This window comes from Martes martes (assembly GCF_963455335.1).
Source record: "Martes martes genome assembly, chromosome: 16".
Classification (NCBI taxonomy): domain Eukaryota; kingdom Metazoa; phylum Chordata; class Mammalia; order Carnivora; family Mustelidae; genus Martes; species Martes martes.
Genome location: NC_137904.1, coordinates 29,594,738 through 29,619,264, shown reverse-complemented (window position 1 = coordinate 29,619,264; position 24,527 = coordinate 29,594,738). Strand labels below are relative to the sequence as shown.

The following is a 24,527-nucleotide window of genomic DNA, read 5'->3' as shown; positions in this document are numbered from 1 at the left end:
TGATAGAAGATGGAGACAAACAGGCAAATATAACTAAATGCTAAATGACTGTAATGTATTTTCTGCGAGGATCTTAAGTTTTAGTTATACCTGGAGAAAAACACTTCCTGAGACAGTGGGAACTACTGATAAACTTTTTTTTTTTTTTTAATTTGGCCAGTTTGTGGGAGTCATGCCTCCTTTCATAAACATGATATTATTAACAGGAGGCTTGTTGGCTGGGATTTATGTTGTCCTTTCCTATTTCACAGGTTTGTTTAATGCTTTTGATGAAAATCGTGACAATCACATAGATTTTAAGGAGATATCTTGTGGATTATCAGCCTGTTGCAGGGGACCTCTGGCTGAAAGACAAAAATGTAAGTGTGTTAAACATTTAATTTAAGCGATTAAAAAATTGCAAACTCTATATACAGACAAAAAATTAACATTCATCCGTGTAGCATCATCTGTGAATTTTCATCATATTGTCAGATTGACAAATACCAGTCTCATGTTGAGGTTTTACTGAGGTGAGTCTAAGGATTCAATCTTCTCTTCTTTTTTACTGTGGAATAGTTTGGGATCTTTGTGATTACTAATGGAATTGATTTTCCTGATGAATTTGCAGTTCATGGTAAGTGAACTACATCAGTCACAATATATTTGACAATGTTAAGCATTTAGAAAATACTTTCTGGTAGTCCATAGAGAATTTTGTGTCTTACATAATTTAAAGTACAACTCATTTTCTGTCACTTGTATACATTAATATTTTATTAGTAAGATGAAATCTGTGATCAGAACACAATTTTATTAAAGACTAAAATGGTCTTTTTAACCTAGCTAGAATGTTATTGTAGCATAATTTACAAGCATAAGTATATTATGTCATTAAATCTTAAACCATATTTGAGAAAATGCAGCCGTTTACATTTAATTGGAACCTAATTCTGTTGTATTTAATAGGGTCACCATTTCTGTGTCTTTCTAAAATACTGCTTCACAAATGTCACCTATTTTGGGTGTGCTATTTGATATTTTTATCTTCTTTAGTAATATTTTAGTATGCTGCACTCAGTTGATTTAATAGCATAATTATTATGGAGGTATATTGAAATAGATAACTGTTTAATCTTAAAATTCACGATTCTTCCCTGATGATATACCATTACTGCAATCTGGCTTTATAGTAGATTATTTGTTTCCATTAAAGTTCTAATATTAAATAAGGACGCTGAAATCTTTGCTTCTCAAGTGAGGTTAATTATCACCTTATATTTGTTTTTAATTGCTTTTTTGCTGATGGACTAACAGAAGTTAGCAAACTGTCATGATTTGTTTGGAGTTAATTAGGAAAGTGCTGATATTTCTTTTCGTTTTTTAGAGATTTTATTTTTTTGTGAAAGAGAGTATGTATAGGATTTGGGGAAGGGGGTAGAGAGAGAGGGAGAAGCCAACTTCTTGCTGAGTAGAAAAGCAGACTACTTGCTGAGCAGGGCTCAATCCCAGGACCCTGAGATCACAACCTGAGCCAAAGTCAGACACCTAAATTGACTGAGCCACCCAGGCGCCCCAGTGCTGATATTTCTAATTCTTAGCATGTTGTATATAAACTTCACTGAAGAGTTGAAATTGGTTCTTTGGCAAAAAAAATTGAGCGTGCTTTAATTACATTAGGGGAGCAGAGTGGAAGCAGGCCATCTTTATAACACCTTGTTACTGATTTTTTTTTTTTCCTTTTTTAAATTTGAGAGTGAGTGAGTGATTGTGAGAGAGAACAGGGGTGGGGAGGGCCAGTGAGAGGGGGAGAGAGAGAATCTCAAGCAGACTCCCCATTGAGTGTGGAGCCCAACATGGTGCTCGATATCACAACCCTGAAATCATGACCTGAACCAAAACCAAGAGTTGGACGCTTAACTGACTGAGCCACTCAGGTGCCAGGTGCCCCACTTTACTATTCTTAATATAAATGGAATACTTTCCGGGCGCCTGGGTGGCTCAGTGGGTTGAGCCACTGCCTTCAGCTCGGGTCATAATCTCGGGGTCCTGGGATCGAGTCCCGCATCGGGCTCTCTGCTCGGCGGGGAGCCTGCTTCCCCCTCTCTCTCTGCCTGCCTCTCTGTCTACTTGTGATCTCTCTCTGTCAAATAAATAAATAAAATCTTTAAAAATAAATAAATAAATAAATAAATGGAATACTTTCAACATTATAAAAATTAATTCTGCAATGATCAGTTTTAAATATTAGAAATTAATTTAAAGGCTTGGATTACCTCCTCAAAACGTGTGAGGTTTTGTAATATTTCTTGATAGTAAGTTAACCCTTTTTTATTAGTTTGCAAGGAATTTAGCTCTAGATTTGATTGATGGATAAGACTCTGTAACCCAGGTAGTGATTCAGAGAGGGATACATGAAGTATGCAGGAAGTCCTATGAGTGCAGAGGACTTTAATGACATACCATAGCCTACTCCAGATGAGAACTTAATCCAGAATATACTTGCTTGAGAAACTTAGTGATTTTACTAGGGCAGCTTCAGTGAAAGGCACTGTACTTCAGAACAGGAAATTACCTTCCCTCCATAAGAGTTTCTTTTCTTTAGTTTGCTTCAAGGTGTTTGATGTTGACCGTGATGGAGTTCTCTCCAGGGTTGAACTGAGAGACATGGTGGTTGCACTTTTAGAGGTGTGGAAGGACAACCGCACAGATGATATCCCGGTAAGCATACTGCTGCATGTAAACTTCCAATAGGAAAATAGAGTGGAGAATTTAAAAAGAGAAAGAGAAAAGGATTTGTTATTACTTTTGAGTTGCTATGTTGTGCTACTACTTAAAATATTCATAGCTGAAGGTACAAAATTGGGAAGAGAATGTACCTTAGAAAATTTAATAAACTAAACTTACTGTGTAAAGTAAGAATAAAACTGCAGAATTCTCTTGATTTTTTTCAAAGCAGATCTGAGCACCTATTAAGGTAAAAAAATGTACTTGACTGGTAATTACTAGAGAGGAGGGATGTGGGGGAATAGATTAAACAGGTGATGAGGAGTTAAGGAGAGCACTTGTGGTGATGAGCAGTGGGTGATGAATGGAATTATTGATCCACTATATTGTATACCTGAAACCAATATAACATGTATAACACTGTAAAAAATAAAATTAATATTTAAAAAATTTTTAAATTAAAAATTCTTTAAATACTTGACCAAAATACGCTGTACTTTAGCCATTGAATAATAAAAATGATAACTCTTTTCTAATTATTCCTTTGGATTTCTGTTTTTAAAGGAGTTACATACAGATTTATCTGACATTGTAGAAGGCATATTGAATGCACATGACACCACAAAGGTGAGTCTAGCCAGGACTAGAATGAATTATATTCTTTTCTAAAAATACCAGGTACCCTGAATTAGGATATATAGCTTATATACATATTTGAGTCTCTTCTGCATTATCTCTGCCAAGTGCTTACTTGGACCTACAGTTATAGTACCTTCAAGTTGTCTCTAGAGATAGTCCATTCCATCTTCTTTCTTTCTTTCTTTTTTTTTTTTTTAAGATTTTATTTATTTATTAGAGAGGGAGAGAGTGTGCCAGAGAAAGAGTACAAGGAGGGGTGGGGGAAGGACCAGTGGGACTCGATTCCAGGACCCCAAGATCATGACCTGAGCCACCCAGGCGCCCAGCCCGTTCCATCTTTAAACAACTCCATTAAGTGTTTAGATATACATTTATATTTTATAAGCTAGGTATTTTATAAAAATTAAGTAGACATAGCCCTTGTCATATGTGGTTTATAATATTTAATTTTCACTATGGTAGGGCTAACCTTACATTGAGCAAAAGAAGTTACACAAAAAAGGATACTTACTGTGTGATTCCATGTATATGAAACTCAAAAACAGAAGCAAAACTAATAAATGGTGATTGGTATTAGAATAGTGATTTGGGGAATGGGTGGATTAATTGGGAAGAACCACAGGATATCTGGGATGATGGAAATTATTTTTTTAATATTTTATTTGTTTATTTGAGAGAGAGGGCACAAGCAGGGGGAGGGGCAAGGGGACAAGCAATCTTCCTGCTGAGCAGGTATCCCAACAATGGGGAGCCCCACGTGGGGCTCGTTCCCAGACCTTGAGATCATGACCTGAGCCAAAGTCAGACGTTTAACCAGCTGAGCCACCTGGTACCCTGATGGAAATGATTTTTTTTTTAAATATTTTATTTATTTATTTGACAGACAGAGATCACAAGTAGGCAGAGAGGCAGGCAGAGAGAGAGGAGGAAGCAGGCTCCCTGCTGAGCAGAGAGCCTGATGCGGGGCTCAATCCCAGGACCTTGAGATCATGACCTGAAACGAAGGCAGAGGCTTATTCCACTGAGCCACCCAGGCGCCCCTGGAAATGATTTTTTATCTCAGTCTGGGTGATGCATACATTCCTGAATTATTTTTTCCAATAGTATTAGTAAAGATCTCTCCTGAGTTATTTAATGGCACCCAAATTAATCATGTAATACCAGGAATAAGCATATGCTTTACAAAGAGTAAATTCTTGATTTTTTTTTAAATTGGACAACATTTATTAGTAAGGATATTATTATAGGTTTATTCCTGTGGCTTATATTACTATAATGTCTTTGTGACCCTGTGTGAAACTGAAAATAATGCACATATGTGAGGCACATTTGAGTTATTTTGAGCCTTTGCATTCAAACATTGACATGTACAAAGTACCAGATTGGTTGAATATAGTCCATAGTGGTGTTACAGAGGTTTAGGAAAAATAAGTGACATCAGTTTTGTTTTTTTTTCCTTTCTTCAGTCACAATTACAGAAGGAATCATTATAGTCTTTTTAACTGATGCTCAGCAGAAACAAATAATAGAAGTGAGTCTTAACAGGACTTGAGCTTTGTTTGGCAGTACAGCCTTCTCCCTCATTTACTTCTCTCTGCCTAAAAACTAAGGTCTCCACTTCTATTTGATATGAATAGAAACCTGGAAAGTTTTGTTAGAAAATGCCTCATGTAGAGGTACAATTTCTAACGCCCTTTTTCTGAGTGGTAAATATGTAGGTATTATTACTGTCTGTTTTTAGGTAAGATGTAATTTCTTCTTCTGGCTCTACTGTGAACATTAACAAGAAGATAATTTAGCTGCTCCGTCTCCTTGTAGCGATGATAATGAAATGGTAATAGTTTAGAATAAAACTTGGACCTTCTAGCCAAACCTATTAACCATAGTCACCTGAGACATACTATGTCAATAGTAAACTTTTTTTTGTACCTTTAGATTTAGTATTAACATACTAAGAGAGGCTGTATTATGAAAACTAATAATTATAATCACAGTACATTAAAATCTTTTTGTATCGTATATGGTTGTATAGTGAAAAGAGAGCATATCAATATCATTAAATAATAAAAGTAAAAAACATTATTCATCTAGAATTGAACACATGCAGGAAAAAATATTTGGTTATAGTTTTGTTGAACAAGAAAAAAAAAACATATTGCCTCTATATGCATATGTAAGTTTTGTACATGTTGACACCACAAAAATGTTTCTTTACTCAACTGTAATTTGCTCAGTTATTTTGGGGAAAATTAATATGGTTATTTATTTTTTGATACATCAGAAATTTGTTAGCAAGTTCCTTTAAATGTCTGATTAGTCTGATAATATTGTCAGATATTTCTAAGATGGTCTTAGGAGATTGTTGGAATTGGTGTGCCTGGGAGGCTCAGTCGGTTGAGCGTCTACCTTCCTCTTTGGTCATGATCCTGGGGTCCTGGGAGTGAGCCCTGCATTGGACTTCCTGCTCACCAGAGAGTTCTGCTTTTCCCTCTACCGCTGCCCCTCCTTCTGGCTGGTGCTCTCTCGGGCTTGAGCTTTCTCTCTCAAATGAATAAATAAAATCTTTAAAAAAAATTGTTAGCATGAAAGTGTGTAATCCAGAGAGTCTGCTTTTTGCTTTCAAAATTTGTAAATATTTCAGTTTCCCTATACAGAGCCTTTCCTTAGATATCTTTCCATAGATAACCCTTGAAGCAGAAGATAATGAGAGTTATTTCCCAGGTCTTACTGGAGGAATGAAGACTGTTGACAATAAATTGTCCTTATTACCATTGGCTGCTTCGACAGAGTTTTGTTGCTTTTAAATTTATCCTAGCTGGTTTAGTTTTCAGATGAACACACAGTATCTACTTTAAATTTTTGCTTTGCTTTCAGAAAAATTACCTATATAAGTTTAATAAACCAGATTTTATTCAAATGCTATAAAAATGAGGGCATGCTTGGGGCGCCTGGATGGCTTAGTCATTTGGGTGTCTGCCTTCAGCTCAGATGATGATCCCAGAGCCCTGGGATTGTGCCCAGTGTTGAGCCCCGCTGTTGGGCTCCCTGCTCAGAAGGGAGTCTGCTTGTCCACCTCCCTCTGCTTCTCCTCCCCACTCATGCACCCACTCTCTCCCTCTCTCGCAGATAAACGGGGGAAAAAAAAAAGAGGACATTCTTAACATGAGATCTTCTAAAATATTGTTTCTCTTTCAGATGGGCCATCTTACTCTAGAGGACTATCAGATCTGGAGTGTGAAAAATGTTCTTGCCAATGAATTTTTGAATCTGCTTTTCCAGGTATGTTTACGATAAATGACAGGTACAGAGAGTAGTAGTTCTACATCTGTTTCATTGTGTAGTAGTTATTACAACTCAGCTACAAAACCACATATTATAAAAAGAACTACATTATCCTTTATACAACTGAAATATTGGTAAGGTAGAGTTGAGGCATCTCAAAATCATGACATGAGAGATGAGGAAGTAGAATAGAGCTGACTATGTTTATTTATCTTATGACTCATGGTAGACCAGCATGTTAAATACATAGAAAATAATTTAGATTGCAAAAGCCATCATAATTTCCTATTTTTCTTCACTGTTGTCTTTTTTAAAGGCCCTTCCTAACAAGTCAGGCAGTGTGAACAGACAGATGGATCATAAGTAGGCAGCTGTAAAATTTTCAGTGTACACAGTTTCTCCAGTTAGGAGATCATCCTGGCTACAAAGCTGTTTCTAAAATTTTTAAAAAGTTCTTTAGAAGAAATAAGAAAGATTGAAGAAGGAAGATAGAAAAAGCACGAAGTGCCAAGAATGAACATTAAGTTATAAGGCTTGCCAGATTTCAACTATTTTCCTGGTTAGAGTATTTCTCTTGCTCCAATTTAAAAGAAAAGAAATTATGATTTCCCATTTTTTATAATTCTTCATACATATTTAAGTTGATTTAGTAGTGGTATTTTAGATTCTTATTTTATTTTCCTTTCCTTGTAAAAACAGCCCTGTGAAGTTAAAAAAAGTTTGGTATTTTTGTATCTATCATGCTCTTCCATATTAAATAAAGAATAACTCATTTGTGTATGGCTGTTTTGGAATAAATGGTAATTGGTCTCTTCCTAATAGCTAATGACTAATTATTATGGATATAAAACATATACAATCTAATAAGCCTGTAATATCCATTTATATCAATCAGTTACTCTACTATCAGTTACAATTTTCAACAGGATTTAAGTTGATGGCTTTATAAAGCATAAACATGTACAAAAACTATATAAATCATTATTCTAAACAGAAATAGCTTGCTTGATAATATCAAAATTGATCAACTATTTTTATCTTATTTAAAATAATATCCTCATTACTTTATCTCATAATTATATAAACATTTAGATCACTTAGGTTTATGTCTATGTCATCTTGTAGCTCTCATATAGCATAGCATTTTGATTTTTTCCTATTGCCTTTTGTATTTTCTCATTCCTTTTTTTTCTCCTTCTTATCAGGGACTTGTAGTGGCACTAATTTTCTATGACTAATTTATAAATAAGCATATGCTTGAAATTTGCTTTTGTATGTGTGTATTTCTAATATTGTATTATGAAGAGCTGAAAGATAGTTTCCATTGAATACCTGTTACTGGCATTTTAACATTACATTTTACTATATTCACTTTATTTCACATACAATATGTTTTTAAAACTATATATTCACTTAGTATATGAGTAAGAGACTGTTACGCTAAGTTGTATTTTCTGTGGTCTTAAAATTGGTAGAGTTACTTGGTAAGTCTAGCAATAAAAGCTTGAATTACACTCTTATTTGCCAAGATTCCTCTTAGCTGAGTGTTTTGGGTATTTAAGTGTAACATACATAAATGTCAATAGGATTAGAAAATCATCCCTGTAATAATCTTTATTTTCAATCTTTTTTGTACACTCAGTGCCCAATATTTTGCAGAGGCAGGTTGCTAAATATAACCAGGATCTTGTTTCTTTTGTATTTGTCAAAAATGTCAAGTTTTTAAAAGTGTGGTAAGCAGAAAAAATGCACACCACCTCCAGCACCAATTATCCATGCCCTAATCCCTGGAACCCGCACACGTAATCTTACATGGCAAAAGGAACTTTGTAGATGTATGAGGTTAAGGACTCTGAGATAGGAAGATTAGCCTAGCAGGTGGGCCTTTCTAATAATGAATCCTTTTTTTTTTTTTTTAAGATTTTTAATTTATTTCACAGAGAGAGAGAGATCACAAGGAGGCAGAGAGGCAGGCAGAGAGAGAGGGGGAAGTGCCAAGCAGAGAGCCCAATGTGGGGCTTGATCTCAGGACCCTGGGATCATGACATGAGCAGAAGGCAGAGGCTTTAACCCACTGAGCCACCCAAGTGCCCCGCTAATCATGCATCCTTAAAAGTAGAGAACCTTTTCCAGCTGTGGTCAGAGAGAGGGAGGGAGAGAAAGGAGGAGAGAGAAAGAAATGACCTTGGAAGAAGAGTTAGAGATGCTGGCTTTGAGATAGAGGAAGGGGCTGTGAATTAAGTAATGTGGATGAACTCCAGAAGCTGAAAAAGGCAAGGAAATATATTATTTTTTTAACCTCCAGAAAGGAATGTAGTTCTGCTGACATCTTTTTTTTTTTTTTTTTAAGATTTTATTAATTTACTCATGAGAAACAGAGGGAGGGAGGCAGAGGGAGAATAGGGAGCCTGATGCGGGACTCCATCCCAGGACCCTGGGATCATGACCTGAGCTGAATGCAGACACTTAACCGACTTAGGCATCCAGGTGCCCCAACACCTTGGTTTTTAACCTAGTGAGACCCATGTCTGACTTCTGACCTACAGAACTGTAAGATAATAAATTTGTGTTGCTTTAAGATGCTGAATTTGTGATAATTTATTACAGATGCAATAAAAAGCCAACACAGAGCAAGATAATCCGTATTTATGGATTGTAAGGCTCAACATTTTAAAGATGTCAGGTCCCTTTAAATTAGTTTTTAGGTTTGGTGCACTAGCAATCAAAATCCCAAAAAGTTTAATGTTGTTATTGTTTTTGTGGAACTTGACAAGCTGTTTCTGAGTACATACGGAAGTGGAAAGGGCCAAAAATAGCCAAGATAATGTAAAGAACAGTGTTAGAGGACTGAAGTTACCGGATATTAGGACTTCTTATAAAACAACAGTATTAAGACAGTGTGATATCTGTGTGAAGGTAGACAAAGACCAGTGAAACAACATTGAGAGTTTTTAAACAGACCTACATGTATATGATCACTTGATTTATAAACAAGAAGACATTGCATTGCACATGGGAAGGGGTAATCTTGGCAGTAAATGGTGTACAGGGTCAGTTGGTATCTCTATGGGGAAAAATGCATCATTATTCCTACCTCATACCATAGATAAAAATTAACTCCAAGTGAGATCATAAGTCTGATAAGTTTGAAAGGTAAAAATAAAGCATTTAGAAGATAAGATGCAAGAATAGTTTAATGGCTTTGAGGTGGCAGAGAGTTTTTTAAAAGGACACAGAGAGCATTAACCACCAAGGAAAAGTTTTTAAGTTGGACTTAAGTAAAATTAAGAGGTTTTTTTTGTTTTGTTTTTGTTTTTTAATTGGGAGATACCATTAAGAGAATGAAAAGGTAAGCTATGCAGTGAGAGAAGTTGTTTGTGTTAACCTGTATCCAGAAAGACTTGTGACTAGGGCATACAGAGAATAAAAATGAGAAAAAGGTAAAACTTCAATATAAAAATATGTAAAGAAAATTTGAAGAGATGCTTCATCAGAGAGAATATCCAGGGGCGCCTGGGTGGCTCAGTCGTTAAACATCTACCTTCAGCTCAGGTCATGATCCCAGGGTCCTCGGATTGAGCCCCACCTCGAGCTCCCTGCTCAGTGGGGAACCTGCTTCTCCCTCTCCCACTCCCCCTGCTTGTGTTCCCTCTCTCGCTGTGTCTCTCTCTGTCAAATAAATAAATAAAAATCTTTTTTAAAAAAAGAGAATATCCAAATAGTTAATGAATGTTACGAAAAGGGGCTCCTTAGTAATCATAGAAATATAAAAACCACGTATGAAATACTAGTAGACATGCCCCCAAGAATGGTTACTTTTTAAGTGATAAGAAGTATTGGTGAGGATAACAAAAACCTGAAATTCCCATACATTGCCAGTAGGAATACAAATTACTACAAATACTTTGGAAATTGGGGCTCCTGGGTGGCTCAGTCAGTTAAGTGTATGCCTTCAGCTCAGGTTGTGATCCCGGGGCCCTGGGATCGAGCCCCGTGTCGGGCTCCCTGCTTAGTGGGGAGCCTGCTTCTCCCTCTGCCTGCCACTCCCCCTGCTTGTGTTCTCTCACACTCTCTCTGACAAATAAATAAATAAAATATTTTAAAAAACAAACAGAAATACTTAGGAAGTTGCTTGGCAGTATTTACAAAGTTGAACATACGCTTCCCCCATGGCTCATAAAGTCTACTCTGTATGTAAACCCTAGAAATGTGTATATCTAAGCATCAAAAGACATACAAGTAAGTTCTTATAACTTGTTATAGCCCAAAACAGAAAATGACCCAAATATTTATCAACAGTAAATACATAAACAATAAGCTAAGTGTGACATGTGCATAGAGTGGTATATTGTAACACAATGAAAATAAGTATAATGGTGCCACACACAAAAACTTGGATGAATCTTATATATAATCTTGAGTTGAAAATACTAGACCAAAGAATTCAAAGGCAGGCAGAACCTATTCTATGGTGACAGAATTCAGGATCATGGGTACATCAAAGGGGTTCAGTGGTGTGTGGGAAGGAACCCAAAGTAGGACTTTGGGTGAGATAGCAGTGTTCTGTTTCTTGACCGGGTAAAGGTTTCATAGATGTTACTTTGTGAAAAGTCATTGAACTATACACTGAAGATTTGTTCACTTGTAAGCATGAATACTGTATTTCCATTTTCTATAAGTTCGTTTAAAAAATCCGTTTTGAGGCACCTTCGTGGCTCAGTCGGTTAAGTGTCCAACTCTTGATTTTGGCTCAGGTCATGATCTCAACGTAGTCAGATTAAGCTCTGCATCAGGCTCAGTGGGGAGTCTGCTTGAGAAATCTATCCGGCTACTTCCCCCACCCCCAGGCTCCTGCTCTTTCTCTCAAATAAATCTTAGAAAAGAAAAATTGGTGGGGCGCCTGGGTGGCTCAGTGGGTTAAAGCCTCTGCCTTCGGCTCAGGTCATGATCTCAGGATCCTGGGATCGAGCCCCACATCAGGATCTCTGCTCAGCAGGGAGCCTGCTTCTCCCTCTCTCTCTGTCTCTTTGCCTACTTCTGATCTCTCTCTGTGTCAAGTAAATAAATAAAATCTTTAAAAAAGAAAAAGAAAAATTGGTTTCAGAAGCTCAAGTATTTGTCAGTATGAGAATGGATGAAACAAACAGTGGTATGTTCGAAGAGTGAAATACTACTCAGCAGTAAAAATGAACAGCCGCTACATAGATGAGTCTCAGAAACCCAATTTGTGGATTTTGTTGTTATGTAAATGTTACCTCAAAAGGTAAACAAAACTGTGAATAGATATTGAACTTTCTGGTTAATGTTAGCCAAGCTGATGTATTTATAAAAAGTTTTACTAATGTCTATAATTTACTTTGAAAAGCATCCAAAATTAATATGGATTGATGGGTGAATTAAGGGATAGATAGATACAAGTATAATAAAACGTTGATGTCAGATCTAGTTAATAGATATATTGTTGTCTTCAGTATAAAATTCTTTCAAGTTTTCTGTATTTTTGAAATTTTTCATGAGAAAATGTTGGAAAAAATTACATCTTTTGTGATTATATTTAGAGCAGGCAAATAAATTGAGGATGAAATGAGCCTTAAAAAGCATATTTAGCATTAATGGCAATAATTTATCTCTTTGAACTGTTTAAACTAAAATGCCACCCATATCTTTTGTCTCCTGTATTGTCTTCATCACCCTCACCTTCCTCCTCACGTGCCATGATGTGCTCTTCAGATTTCAGGAATGAAAATAATATTTTCTGCATGGTTCTTTTCGTTATTCTTTGTCTCCCTCCCTCCCTCCCTCCCTCTCCTGTCTCATACAGAGATTTGGAAATTGGGCTCTATTGAAACAGTTTGTTTAAAAACAAAACAAAACAACAGCTAAAGTTTAAAGCTCAAAGTTGCCCAAGTGAATCATTGATAATTCATCAGTTGAAAACTATGGCTAATTCAGATTCCCATCTACAAAGTGGAACTCGTGCAGAGAATGTGAGATATTACACAGTTCAGTCATTGCCACCAGTCAGTGAAGTTTGATTTACCATTTTTTTCTCTAGGTATGTCACATAGTTCTGGGGCTAAGACCAGCTACTCCAGAAGAAGAAGGACAAATTATTAGGTAAGTTTGTAGTGTATTTTTCATTACATAGTTGAAATTTTTGACACCTGAAATATATTGTTAATACATAATAGTGTGTCCCATTTTAATACAGTCATTACAGTGACATCTTATTTCTCCTGATTAATTTCATACTGAAATATTTTTGTTAAAGTTATTTCCTAACCAAGGGATTGAATTAATTTAGAAATCAGATTCTCTTTAACGTTAAAATTACATTGAGTACTGAATTTAATTTTTTGAAATAAGACCTGAGAAAAAAGGTAGCAAATTTTCCTTACTACAGAGTAATTCATGTTTATTGTGTAAAGATTATAAAGTGGAGCTAAACAAAAAGAAGCAAAAAAATACCCATCATCTCTGTATTTAAGGTAATTGCTGTTGACATTTTTTTCGGCTTTATTGAGGTATCATTGACATCTGAAATTTTAAGATACTTAAAGTGTGCAATGTGATTGGTTTAAGTATGCATCATGAAAGGATTCCCTTCATTGAATTAACACATCCATCACTCACATACTTTTGTGTGTGTGTCAGAACATTTAAGTTGTACTCTTAGTTATACATTATAGTGTTATCAACTCTGATCATCATGTTATACATTACATCTACAGACTTAATTCATCATATCATAAAATTTTTTGCACTTATATCACCCTTTCTCTGTTTCCCCCAACTCCCAGCAACTGCTTTTCTACTCTTAGTTTCTGAATTTGACTTTTTTTTTTTTAAAAGATTCTACATACAAGTGCTATACCTTGCAATATTTGTCTGTCTTTGGCTTATTTCACTTAGTATAATGCCTTCCATTCTTATCCATGTTGCTGCAAATGACAGGATTTCCTTCTTAAGACTAGATAATAGTCCATTGTATATACATACCACATTTTGTTTATCCATTCATTCATTGTTGGACACTTAGGTTGTTTTCATACCTTGACTTTTGTGAATAATGCTGCAAAGAATATGGAAGTAAAGCTATCATCTTCAAGAAAATCATTTTGTGGGGCACCTGGGTGGCTCAGTGGGTTAAAGCCTCTGCCTTCGGCTCAGGTCATGATCCCAGGGTCCGGGGATCAAGCCCCGCATCGGGCTCTCTGCTCAGCAGGGAGCCTGCTTCCCCCTCTCTCTCTGCCTGCCTCTCTGCCTGCTTGTGATCTCTGTCAAATAAATAAATAGAAATAAAATCTTAAAAAAAAAAATCATTTTGTTTCCTTTGGTTATATACCCAGAAGTGGGATTGCTGGGTTATATGGTAGTTCTTTTTTTAATCTCACGTGAAACATGTTTTTTATAGTAGCTATTCCAGTTTATTCCAGTCCCATCAGCAGTGTACAAGGGTTCCTTTCTCTATTTATCTCTGCCAGTGTATATTATCTCTTGTCTTTTTGATAATAACCATCCTGACAGGTGTGAAGTGGTACCACGTTGTGGTTTTGATTTGTATTTCCCTGGTGATTAGTGATGTTAAATATCTTTTCATGTAGGTGTTAGCCATTAGTATGTCTTTTCTAAGAAAAATGTTCAGGTTCTTTGTTATTTTTAACTGGTGATTCTTATTATTTTTTTGCTATTAAGTGATATGAATTTCCTATATATATTTTTTGGATATAATCCTTTATCAGAGCTGTGGTTTGCAAATATTTCCTCCCATTCCATAGACTGATTTTTCGTTTGTTGATGTTGCACTGTTGACACTTTTATATTCATATACCTACGTGTATATGCCATTGATGGAATTCATAATTTTTTTTATGAGAATCCTTCAAAATATTGTTTTATTTTTGGCTTCCATTTTCACTGCAGATCATATCAAATGATACTTTTACATATCAATAAAGCCTCTTATAATTTAAATGACTAGTAAGTAGGCCTTATTCGTCCCCTGTTTTTAATCTCTATTTTTCTTCAGTATAATTTAGTAATAAAGGCTGTATGCCTTTGGTTAGGTATGTATTTAGGCAAAACTACTTGAGGTGAAATATCTTGGTTAAGAGGCCTGCACGTTATTACATCTGTGATTCAATTTTTTTTTCCTGTTTTTTTTTTTTTCTTTTTTAAACATATAGTGTATTATTTGCCCCAGGGGTACAGGCCTGTGAATCATCAAGCTTACACATTCATAGCACATACGCTTCCCAATTGTGATTCAGTTTTTAATACATCAAGTATCCTTCATTGCTGGAGTGTTACCATTATACTATACATTTGTGTAGAAAGTTTCAGAAACAGAACCGAATCTATACTAAACTTCGCTTTTAAAAGGAATAAATTCAATACATAGTTTGTCACTTATTCTTAAAAGTAGTGTGTATACAAATTTTTCAGTAGTTTTTTCTGGTGTGAGACTGCTTGGTAAAAGAGTTTACTGAAATAGAGTTCTTTGGAATACCTGAAAATAGGATTATGTGAAGAATACCAGTTGATGTTCAGATTAATAGAAGTAGCAAAATATATTTTCCAAATTTTTATAAGGATTCTTTTTAAAAATGGTCCTTTCTTTTTTTTTTTTTTTATTTCTTTTCAGTGTAACAGTATTCATTGTTTTTGCACCACACCCAGTGCTCCATGCAATCCATGCCCTCCCTAATACCCACCACCTGGTCCTTTCTTTTAAAGAACATTAAGCAAAATCCATTTTTTAAAACGTTGTTTTCATAAAAACACTAGTCTCATGTCGTGTTTTTAATTTTCATGCTCAGAAGATTCATTCTTGTTTATGGCATTCATATGTTGACAATGTTGTCTTGATTTTTGTCTGATTTTTAGCTATCATAAAATAAAATTTTAAAATACATTTAAGTGTACAAGTGAGATATTGCAGAGCAATACTGAAAGGCTTTTAGTAGCTGCAGTAGCTTTTTTTTCTTAACTATTGCAATCTAATTTAATTACATACTAATACCTTCTGAAGTCAGCATGACTTACCATACATACTAAGAATGCTATCGAGATAAGCACCGGGTGATGTATGGAATTGTTGAATCACTATATTGTACACCTGGAACTTGATATAACTCTGTATGTTAACTAACCGGAATTAAAATAAAAACTTAAAAAAGAAAGAAAAGAAATGCTGATTTAAAAAAAAGGAGGAGGGACGCTTGAGTGGCTCTGTCCGTCAAGAATCTGCCTTTGGCTCAGGTCATGATCCCAGGGTCCTGGGATCAAGTCCCTCATTGGTCTCCTTGCTTGGCAGGGGGCCTGCTTCTTCCTCTGCCTGCCATTCCCCCTGCTTGTGTTCTTTCTCTTTCATGTGCTCTCTCTCTCTGACATAAATAAAGATCTTTAAAAAAAAAATTTTTTTAAAGGAATGCTGTATAGCACGGTATATATATTTCTTGGCTTAATTATTTTACAAATGCTCATAGCATCCCTATTTAAAAATAAAATATTGGTATAATCTCATTTTTTTGTTTTTTTAATCTCATATTTTTATAGAACTTTATTTGCATTATTTCATCTGTTCCTTAGAATAACTGCATTAAATTAGTGTCACCATCCCATTTTATAAAAGAGGAAACTGAGATTCACAAAAGTTGAGGAACTTACCAAAAATTGGATGGAAGTGGCAGAATCAAGTCTAGAACATTTTTCATTGAAAACACAAATGGTTTGTTTTCTGTGATCCTTATTTTTCAAAAAATCTGAATCTTAAATTCTGGATTCCAAGTTGGTTAATTTCATTTGTGACTTTTGAATTTTGTTTTATTTTACCTCCATTTTCACTGCTAAAAATTCATCTGAATCTTTAGGATGATTTTTAAAAGATGAAACAGGTTGGTATATAAGTAGTGAAGTGAAAGAAATATTTGTCTGTAACTTAAAGAGTCAGTAATTTGTTTCAAAATTAGTGTCATGATTTCTGCAGTGGCTGAGTGAAGATCTCAGCAAATCTCTTCCTGAAAAGCAACTAGACAAAATATAACACTGTATAAAATTGTCAGCCAACTATTTTAGGACTCTGGAAACTGAGCAAAGGTATTTAACAAGTTGGGAAGCATTTATTCAAGAAAAACTACTAAACCTTGGTAATAAAAATGGGAATCCATAGTAATTTTACCTAGGGCTGGTCCTACATGATATCCCTCCTACATGATAGTTTTACCAAGGTATGGGTGACATTCCCTCCTACATGATAGTTTTACCAAGGCATGGGTGACAGGGCCGACTTGATTTGGATTAGAGCAGGGATGAATGCCCGCCTAAGAGAATTGTAGCAAACAAACAAAAAAATAGTGATCATGGTGGCAAATAGTCAAGGAACATCATTAGCTTGGGTTTGAGATACTGGTTAAGGAAAGCAACAAACTGAGAGACCAGTCAGAATTTTAACAAAGAGATCCAGAGAACAAGAGAACCAGAGTGTGTATTGATAAACAATAAACTTCCCCATGTCCCAGATGATCTGCAGGACTGCTCATATATCCAAGGCTGTGTGCAAGCTCAGCAGAAACCAAGGAGGGTCTTAGCTATCTATTAATTCCTGATGGAATGTAGGGCCTAGCTCATGCAGAAAATAAAAACCAAGAAAGGTTTGTAACCTGCCTGAACTTTGCATCATTTCCCAAACTGAACTGATACATCAAGAAAAAGGTGGAAGTGTCACTGGCTCAAGATGTTTCATCACAGCACCTCACCAGTTATTGGCCGACCAGTAAGTTATGCTCTCCCCAAGGAAACCAAACTTAAATGTAAGAAATAATAATGAAGAAAATGGAACAACCTCACACTGCAGGGGAAACAGACTCTATAGAGTTAGTCCAGGAAATCACAAGGCAAAACACACAGGCAGGGTCAGAATCCAGAGCTGGTGAAATATATTATCAAATATGTCCAATTCTCTGGAATGGAAGATGATGAAACATGCAACAAGATAGGAAAAATGTGACCCGTGGTGGTGGTGGTGGGGACACTAGTTAATAGAGGTAGCCCCAGATGGTTGACTTAGGACACAAAAAGGACACAAAAGACTTCAAAGCAGTATTATAAATGTTTTCACTGCTAAAGGAAGCTTTGTTTAAAGAATTAAAGGAAATTATAATGACAATAACTAACCAAATATAAAATATCAATAGAGATAGAAATTTTTAAAGTGAACTAAATGGAAATTCTGGAGTTGAAAATTAGAGTAAACGAAAATTCACCACAGTGACTCAGCAGCAGATTGGAGCCACAGAGAAATAACCAGCAAAATAGAATAGAGTTAAATAGATTTTTCCAATATGAAGAACAGAGAAAATAAATAAAAATGAACGGAACCCAAGATATGTGGAAGTCTCAAAAGGAGGAGAGAAAGGTGCAGAAACAGATATTTGATAACATGATGGCCAAACCTCCTAAAATTGCTTTAAGTTGTTAATCCAAGAAGCTCAATGAACTGCAGAGAGGTTAAAAACAGAGATCTACATCTAAACATATCACAAACTGTTCAAAGCTACAAAGAGAAGATCCTAAAAGTTGGAAGAGGAAAATGACTCCTTCTTGTAGAAGGCAACCCCAGTAAGATTGACAGCTGACCATTTTTTTTATAGAAATGATGGAGGTCAGTAGGCAGTGGGATGACATTCAAAGTGCTGAAGGGGAAAAAACTGCCAACCTAAAATTCTTTATCCAGCAGACCTATCCTTCAGAAATTAAGGTAATTTGAAAACATTCTCATATAAACACTGTTGGTAGTAAACACTTAAATACTGAAGGATTAAAATACTGAAGGAACTTCTTCATGCTAAAACAAAGTGACCCTAGGCAATAATTTGAACTACACAAAGAAATACAAAGCACCAGTAAGCATAATTACATACTTAAAAATTAGACAGTATAAATACATTTTTTTGTTTTATCCTTTTAATGATTTAAAATACAAAATCGTGGGGCGCCTGGTTGGCTCAGTGGGTTTGGGCCTCTGCCTTCGGCTCAGGTCATGATCTCAGGGTGCTGGAATCGAGCCCCGCATCGGGCTCTCTGATCAGCAGGGAGCCTGCTCCCCCCCCCCGCCTGCCTCTCTGCCTACTTGTGATCTCTCTCTCTGTCAAACAAATAAATAAAATCTTTTTAAAAATAAAATAAAATAAATACAAAATTGTAAAATAATAATTTGAAAGCTATGCTGTTCTTACAGCATAAAAAGATGTCATATGCATGACAATAATAATACAACTGAAAGAATAGGAAGTAGAGCTGTATTTGAGTAGCTTCTATAATTTACTGGCATAAATTAGTATTAATCTGAAGTAGCATGTGTTAACGTTTATTTTATACCTCTAGAGCAACCAGTAAGAAAATAATCCCAAATACAGTTTCTTAAAAAAAAAAAAAATTAAAATGATACAGTAGAAAACAACTACTTAACACAAAAGAAGGAAAGTAAAAGAGGAATAGAAAAACAAATAAATACACTTGAGATGAATAGAAAACAAGTAACAAAAGGGTAGGCACAAATCTATATCAATAATTACCTTAAATATAAATGGATTAAACAGTTATCAAAGCTAAAGATAGACTGATATTTTTAATCCAAATACTTGAGGGGTACCTGGGTGGCTCAGTGGGTTAAGGCCTCTGCCTTCGGCCCAGGTCGTGATCCCAGGGTCCTGGGATCGAGCCCCACATTGGGCTCTCCTCTCAGAAGGGAGCCTGCTTCCCTCTCTCTCTGCCTGATTCTGCCTTCTTGTGATCTCTGTCAAATAAATAAATTTTTTAAAAAAATCTTTAAAAAAAAATACTTGAGATTCAAAGACACAAATAGATTGAAAGTAAAATGATGGAATAGATACAACAAGACACATAGTAACAATAAGAGAGCTGGAGTGTATATACCGACATTAGGAAAAAAATGGCTTTTAGGCAAAGAATTATTATTACAGGCAGACATTCTATAATGATAGAAGTTTTAATTCATCAGGAAGATAGAAAAATTGTAAATACATGTGCCTACAGCAGCAAAACACCCCCCAGCAACAACAGAGTACATATTCAAGTACACATGGAATATTGTATAGGACCAAGTATCTGTTAAGCCATGAATTATTATACTATGGCCCACTGACCAGCTTTGGTCTGTTGCCTGATTTGATGCAGCCTGCAAGCTGCAGGCTTCCCCTGTTGTTAAACACTGAGAATCACAAAGCTCAGCTGAGAGAAGTTCTAAAGATAGGTCAATTGAAGCTATTGAGACTGAGGAATAGAAAGAAGAAAGAACGAAGGGAAATGAACAGAGCTTCCTGGACCTGTGAAATAGCAGCAGCCCTACCAGCATACACATGATAGGAATCCCAGAAGGAGAGGAGGGAAAGGGACAGAATATTTGAAGAAATAATCCTCAAATTTGACAAAAGATGTGAACCTAAACATTTAGAAAGCTCACTGAACTCCAAGAAGGATAAAACTGTAAGTGATTCACACCAAGACACATTATAATCAGATGGTCAGAAGCCTGGGGACAGAAAATTTTAAAAAGCAGCAAGAGAAAAGCTACACATGCAATAGATCCTCAATAAGATTAACAGCAGGTTTCTCATCAGAAATCTCGGAATCCAGAAGTGAACGGAATGGTACTTTTATTCTATATCCGAGAAAAAGATTTTTTTCAAGAGTGATTTGAATTTTAAGTTAAATTCTTATATGTGACACTAAAAGCATAAGCAACCGAAGAAAAAAATGATAAATTTGTCTTCATTAAAGCTTCATTAAAGTTTTATCAAAACACATTGTCAGGAAAGTGAAAAGATAACTTGCAAAATGGGAGATAGTATTTGTAAATCATAGATCTGCCAGAGGTCAAGTGACTAGAATATATCCAGAACTCCTACAGCTCACCAACAAAAAGAAAACTCAACTAAAAACTGGGCAAGGGACTTGAATACACACTTCTGTAGATATGACAGACAGATGGTCATCAGGCACATAAAAAGAGGCACAAAATCATTAGTCATTAAGGAAATGGCAAAACCACAATGTTTCTACTTTGCATTTACTAAGATGTTTATAATTTTAAAAACAGAAAATAAAATTTGTGAGGGTATGGAGAAATTGGGGCCCTGATACATCATGGGTAGAAATGTAAAATGGGGGGCGCCTGGGTGGCTCAGTGGGTTGGGCCTCTACCTTTGGCTCGGGTTGTGGTCTCAGGGTCCTGGGATGGAGCCCTGCATCGGGCTCTCTGCTCAGCAGGGAGCCTGCTTTCCCCTCCCCCTCTGCCTGCCTCTCTGCCTACTTGTGATCTCTATCATATAAATAAGTAAAAAATCTTAAAAAAAAAAATGTAAAATGGTGTAAGTGCTCTGCAGAAAATATGGTAGTTCCTCAACGGGATCACCATGTAATCTGGCAATTCCACTTCTAGGTATATACCCCAAACATTGAAAACAGGAACTCAAATGCTTGTACACAGATGTTCATAGCAACACTATACACATTAGCCAGTAAGTGGAAACAGTCCACACAGCCATCAGTGGATGAATGGATAAACAAAATGTCATATATCCATACTATGGAATATTATTCAGCCTTACAAAGGAGTGGTACATGTACTTATGCATGCAGCAACATGGATGAACCTCACAAGTGAAAGAGGCCAAATACAAAAGGTCACACATTGAAGGATTCCATTTATATGAAATATCCAGAATAGGTAAATGAATAGATATAGAAAGGTGATTATCAGAGGCCGGGGAAAGGTAGTAATAGGAAATAACTGCCTAATGTGTAACTGCTCAATTGGGATGTATGAGAATGTTTTGGAGAAATACACATAAACATGAAAGTGACTATTTTCAAGCATACAATTCAGTGGTTTTGGTTCATTCAAAATATACAACCACCACTTTATGTTATGAATTTCTCCTTTGTAAAAACTTTTTTTTAAATCACAATGTGATGCAGCTTCACACCCACTTGAATATTTATGATAGAAAAGATAGATGGTAAAACACATTGCCAAGAATGTGAAAAAACTAGAACCATTATACATTACTTGATAGAAATGTTAAATGGTACGGCCACTTTGGACAATAGCTTATCAATTTCAAATTATCAGATGTTAGATGGATAAACAAAATGTGGTGTATACATACCTGTGGGATGCATTATAAATAGTATTTGGGGGGCTCAGTCAGTTAAGCAGCCAGGCAACTCTTGATTTTGGCTCCAGTCATGATCTCATGGTCGTAGGATTGAGCCCTCTGTCAGGCTGTGTGCTCAGTGGGGAGTCTTCTTGAGATTCTCTCTCTACCTCTCCCTCTGCCCCTCCCCCCACTCGTGCTCACTCGCACTCTCTCTCTATGAATAAATCTTTTCAAAAAATAGTGTTTGGAATGGAATAACAAAACACAATGATATCTGCTAAAATGTAGATGAACCTCAAAAACATGGTAAGTCAAAGAAGCCAGATGTAAAAGACCATGTGTTCTATTACTACATTTATATGAAATGTTCAGAAAAGGGAAATTTGTAAGAGACAGAAAATAGACTGGCGGTTTCCTGGGCTGAGAGTGTAACATGAATTGATTAAAGTGGACACAGGATAGCTTTTGGGGGTAATGGAAATGTTCTAGAATTGGATTGTTGGATTGTGGTGATAGTTGTACATGTCTATAAATTTACCACAATCATTGAGTTACACTCTTAATTCAGGTAAATTTTATGTTATGTAAATTATTCCTCAATAAAACTATTTTTAAAAACATCGGGTATGAAGCTTGGTGGTGGTGTTATGACTCCTGAAATGGGCTTAACAGTGTTTCACTAATTGAAACTATGGCAGTCTCTGTAGTATATCCGTGTCATGTTTTTACTTTGTAAAAATTTCTAATAATTTCTGGATGTGTGTGTGGTCATCTGTTTCATATACCATTTGATGTACTAAATTTCTTTTGTATGTACAGAGGGTGGTTAGAACGAGAGAGCAGGTATGGTCTGCAACCAGGACACAACTGGTTTATCATCTCCATGCAGTGGTGGCAGCAGTGGAAAGAATATGTGAAATATGTGAGTATGATTCCCCTTTATCTACATATTACATAGGATTTTCAGCTCCATCAGACTTTGTGTGACTATTGGCCAGTAATAAAATGCTTCGGTGTAGATAAGGATTTGAAGGGGAAGGAAACGAATACCTATGTGATACTTCCACGGACCAAGCTCTGTGCTTACACTTCCACATAAATTTCCTCCCTTGCAACAGCTCTGCAAGGAAGGTAACCCTGGACGTGGGGGTGCATGCATATGCACCTTGCGTATCTCAGTTAATCTCCACAGTATCTCTGGGAGGAAGGTGGTATTAACATATTTTACCTGTGATGAACCTGAGGCTGAGATTAAACGTAACCTAAATACAGGGTAGAGTTCTGGGATCAAACCTAAGGATTGACTTTTAAGCCAGTGATCTCTCAACCACATCATTTAATTATCCTTCGTTTGTTCACCTTTTTCATCAAAATGTTGAAGACCCTTGGGTAAGAAGTGCTGATTTTCTATTTAAAAAGTTAATTTCAGGACTAACATTAGAACTGTTTCTAATTGAGAATCTGCCATTGTTCCAAATAAAGAGTTCAAAGAGAAATTGTCATTAGTGAATATTCTCATTGTACTTAAAATGGAATGGATTTTTCTTTAGAATTAAAAGACTCAGAGTAATTCCAGGAATCAAATTTCTCCATACTTGGAGAGCCAGTTGGTATGTAGACTCATTGTTAGTTACCAAATAATCACTAACCTGGTTATTTGACTTACATTTTTTTCTCTATGTCCTTTTCTGTCCTTATTTTTTAATCACGATATTGGTAGATTGTTTATATTATCTACTTAATTATTATGCCTGGTTCTTTTTCTGTTTTGCAGGGGTAACACTGTGTTTTCACATATAAAATACATTAATCAATGTTGTTGAAGGAATAGAAAAGTAGGCAAATGACTTCAAACCCTGTAGGTAGATAATGATGGTTATTGTAAGTAGAGAATGAAAACATGGGGTAAAGCATCACAGTCTATGTTGAAATGCTTTTTGTCCTTTATGTTCTTAGATTGGCCTTGCAGTGAATGGTTATTAATGTTTTACTGGCTGCGGACTCAAAGTGATACCTCATTTTGTGTTTTGAAGTATTACTTTTTGTTTCCTGTAGGAACATGGTCTTGTTCGTAGCAGCACATCCCTTATAAACAGAAGTGCACTGATGAGAACACAAACCTGATTTGCCCTCACCTGTGTAACCCTTCTGTGCATTAAAAGAATTAGTGGAGGGTTGCAAGAGAAAGATGTGGAGGGGGAAATTACACTTAAGGGTCATATTCTATCCACTGCGGCATTCTGTATTACTGTCCAGTATGTGTCTGTCAAATGCAGACTTTTAAAGTTTACTCTAAAATGAAGTTGGTCAGGGGCATCTGGGTAGCTCAATCAGTTAAGTATCTGACTCTCAAGCCCCTTGTCAGGCTCCCAGCTCAGCAGGGCATCTGCTTCTCCTTCTCCCTCTACCCTGCTCATGTGCTCTCGCTCTCAAATAAATAAAATCTTTTTTAAAAAATAAATAAATGCAAAAAATAAATAAATAAATAAAATAAATGCAAATCACCTTTTTAAAAAGTGACATTCTGGCCCATGTCTTAAAATGACATTAAAGAATAGTTACCTCCATGACGGGATGTTATGAAGATTAAAGGAGTCGATACATGTTAAACATTTTATTTTATTTTATTTTATTTTTTTAAGATTTTATTTATTTATTTGAGAGACAGAGATCACAACTAGGCAGAGAAGCAGGCAGAGAGAGAGGAGGAAGCAGGCT

At 35.8% G+C, this 24,527-nt stretch overlaps 1 protein-coding gene across 2 annotated transcripts in view; it reads left to right on the top strand.

Annotated features, from left to right (window-relative positions):
• USP32 (ubiquitin specific peptidase 32) overlaps nucleotides 1-24,527 on the top strand; it is a 207,809-nt gene that overhangs the window by 131,307 nt on the left and 51,975 nt on the right. For both annotated transcript variants that reach the window (XM_080825818.1, XM_080825817.1), the window contains exons 7-12: nucleotides 252-359; nucleotides 2,585-2,700; nucleotides 3,271-3,333; nucleotides 6,541-6,624; nucleotides 12,683-12,744; nucleotides 22,629-22,731. In XM_080825818.1, the coding sequence (XP_080681944.1) occupies nucleotides 252-359; nucleotides 2,585-2,700; nucleotides 3,271-3,333; nucleotides 6,541-6,624; nucleotides 12,683-12,744; nucleotides 22,629-22,731 (536 nt within the window). The remainder of the gene's footprint in view (nucleotides 1-251; nucleotides 360-2,584; nucleotides 2,701-3,270; nucleotides 3,334-6,540; nucleotides 6,625-12,682; nucleotides 12,745-22,628; nucleotides 22,732-24,527) is intronic.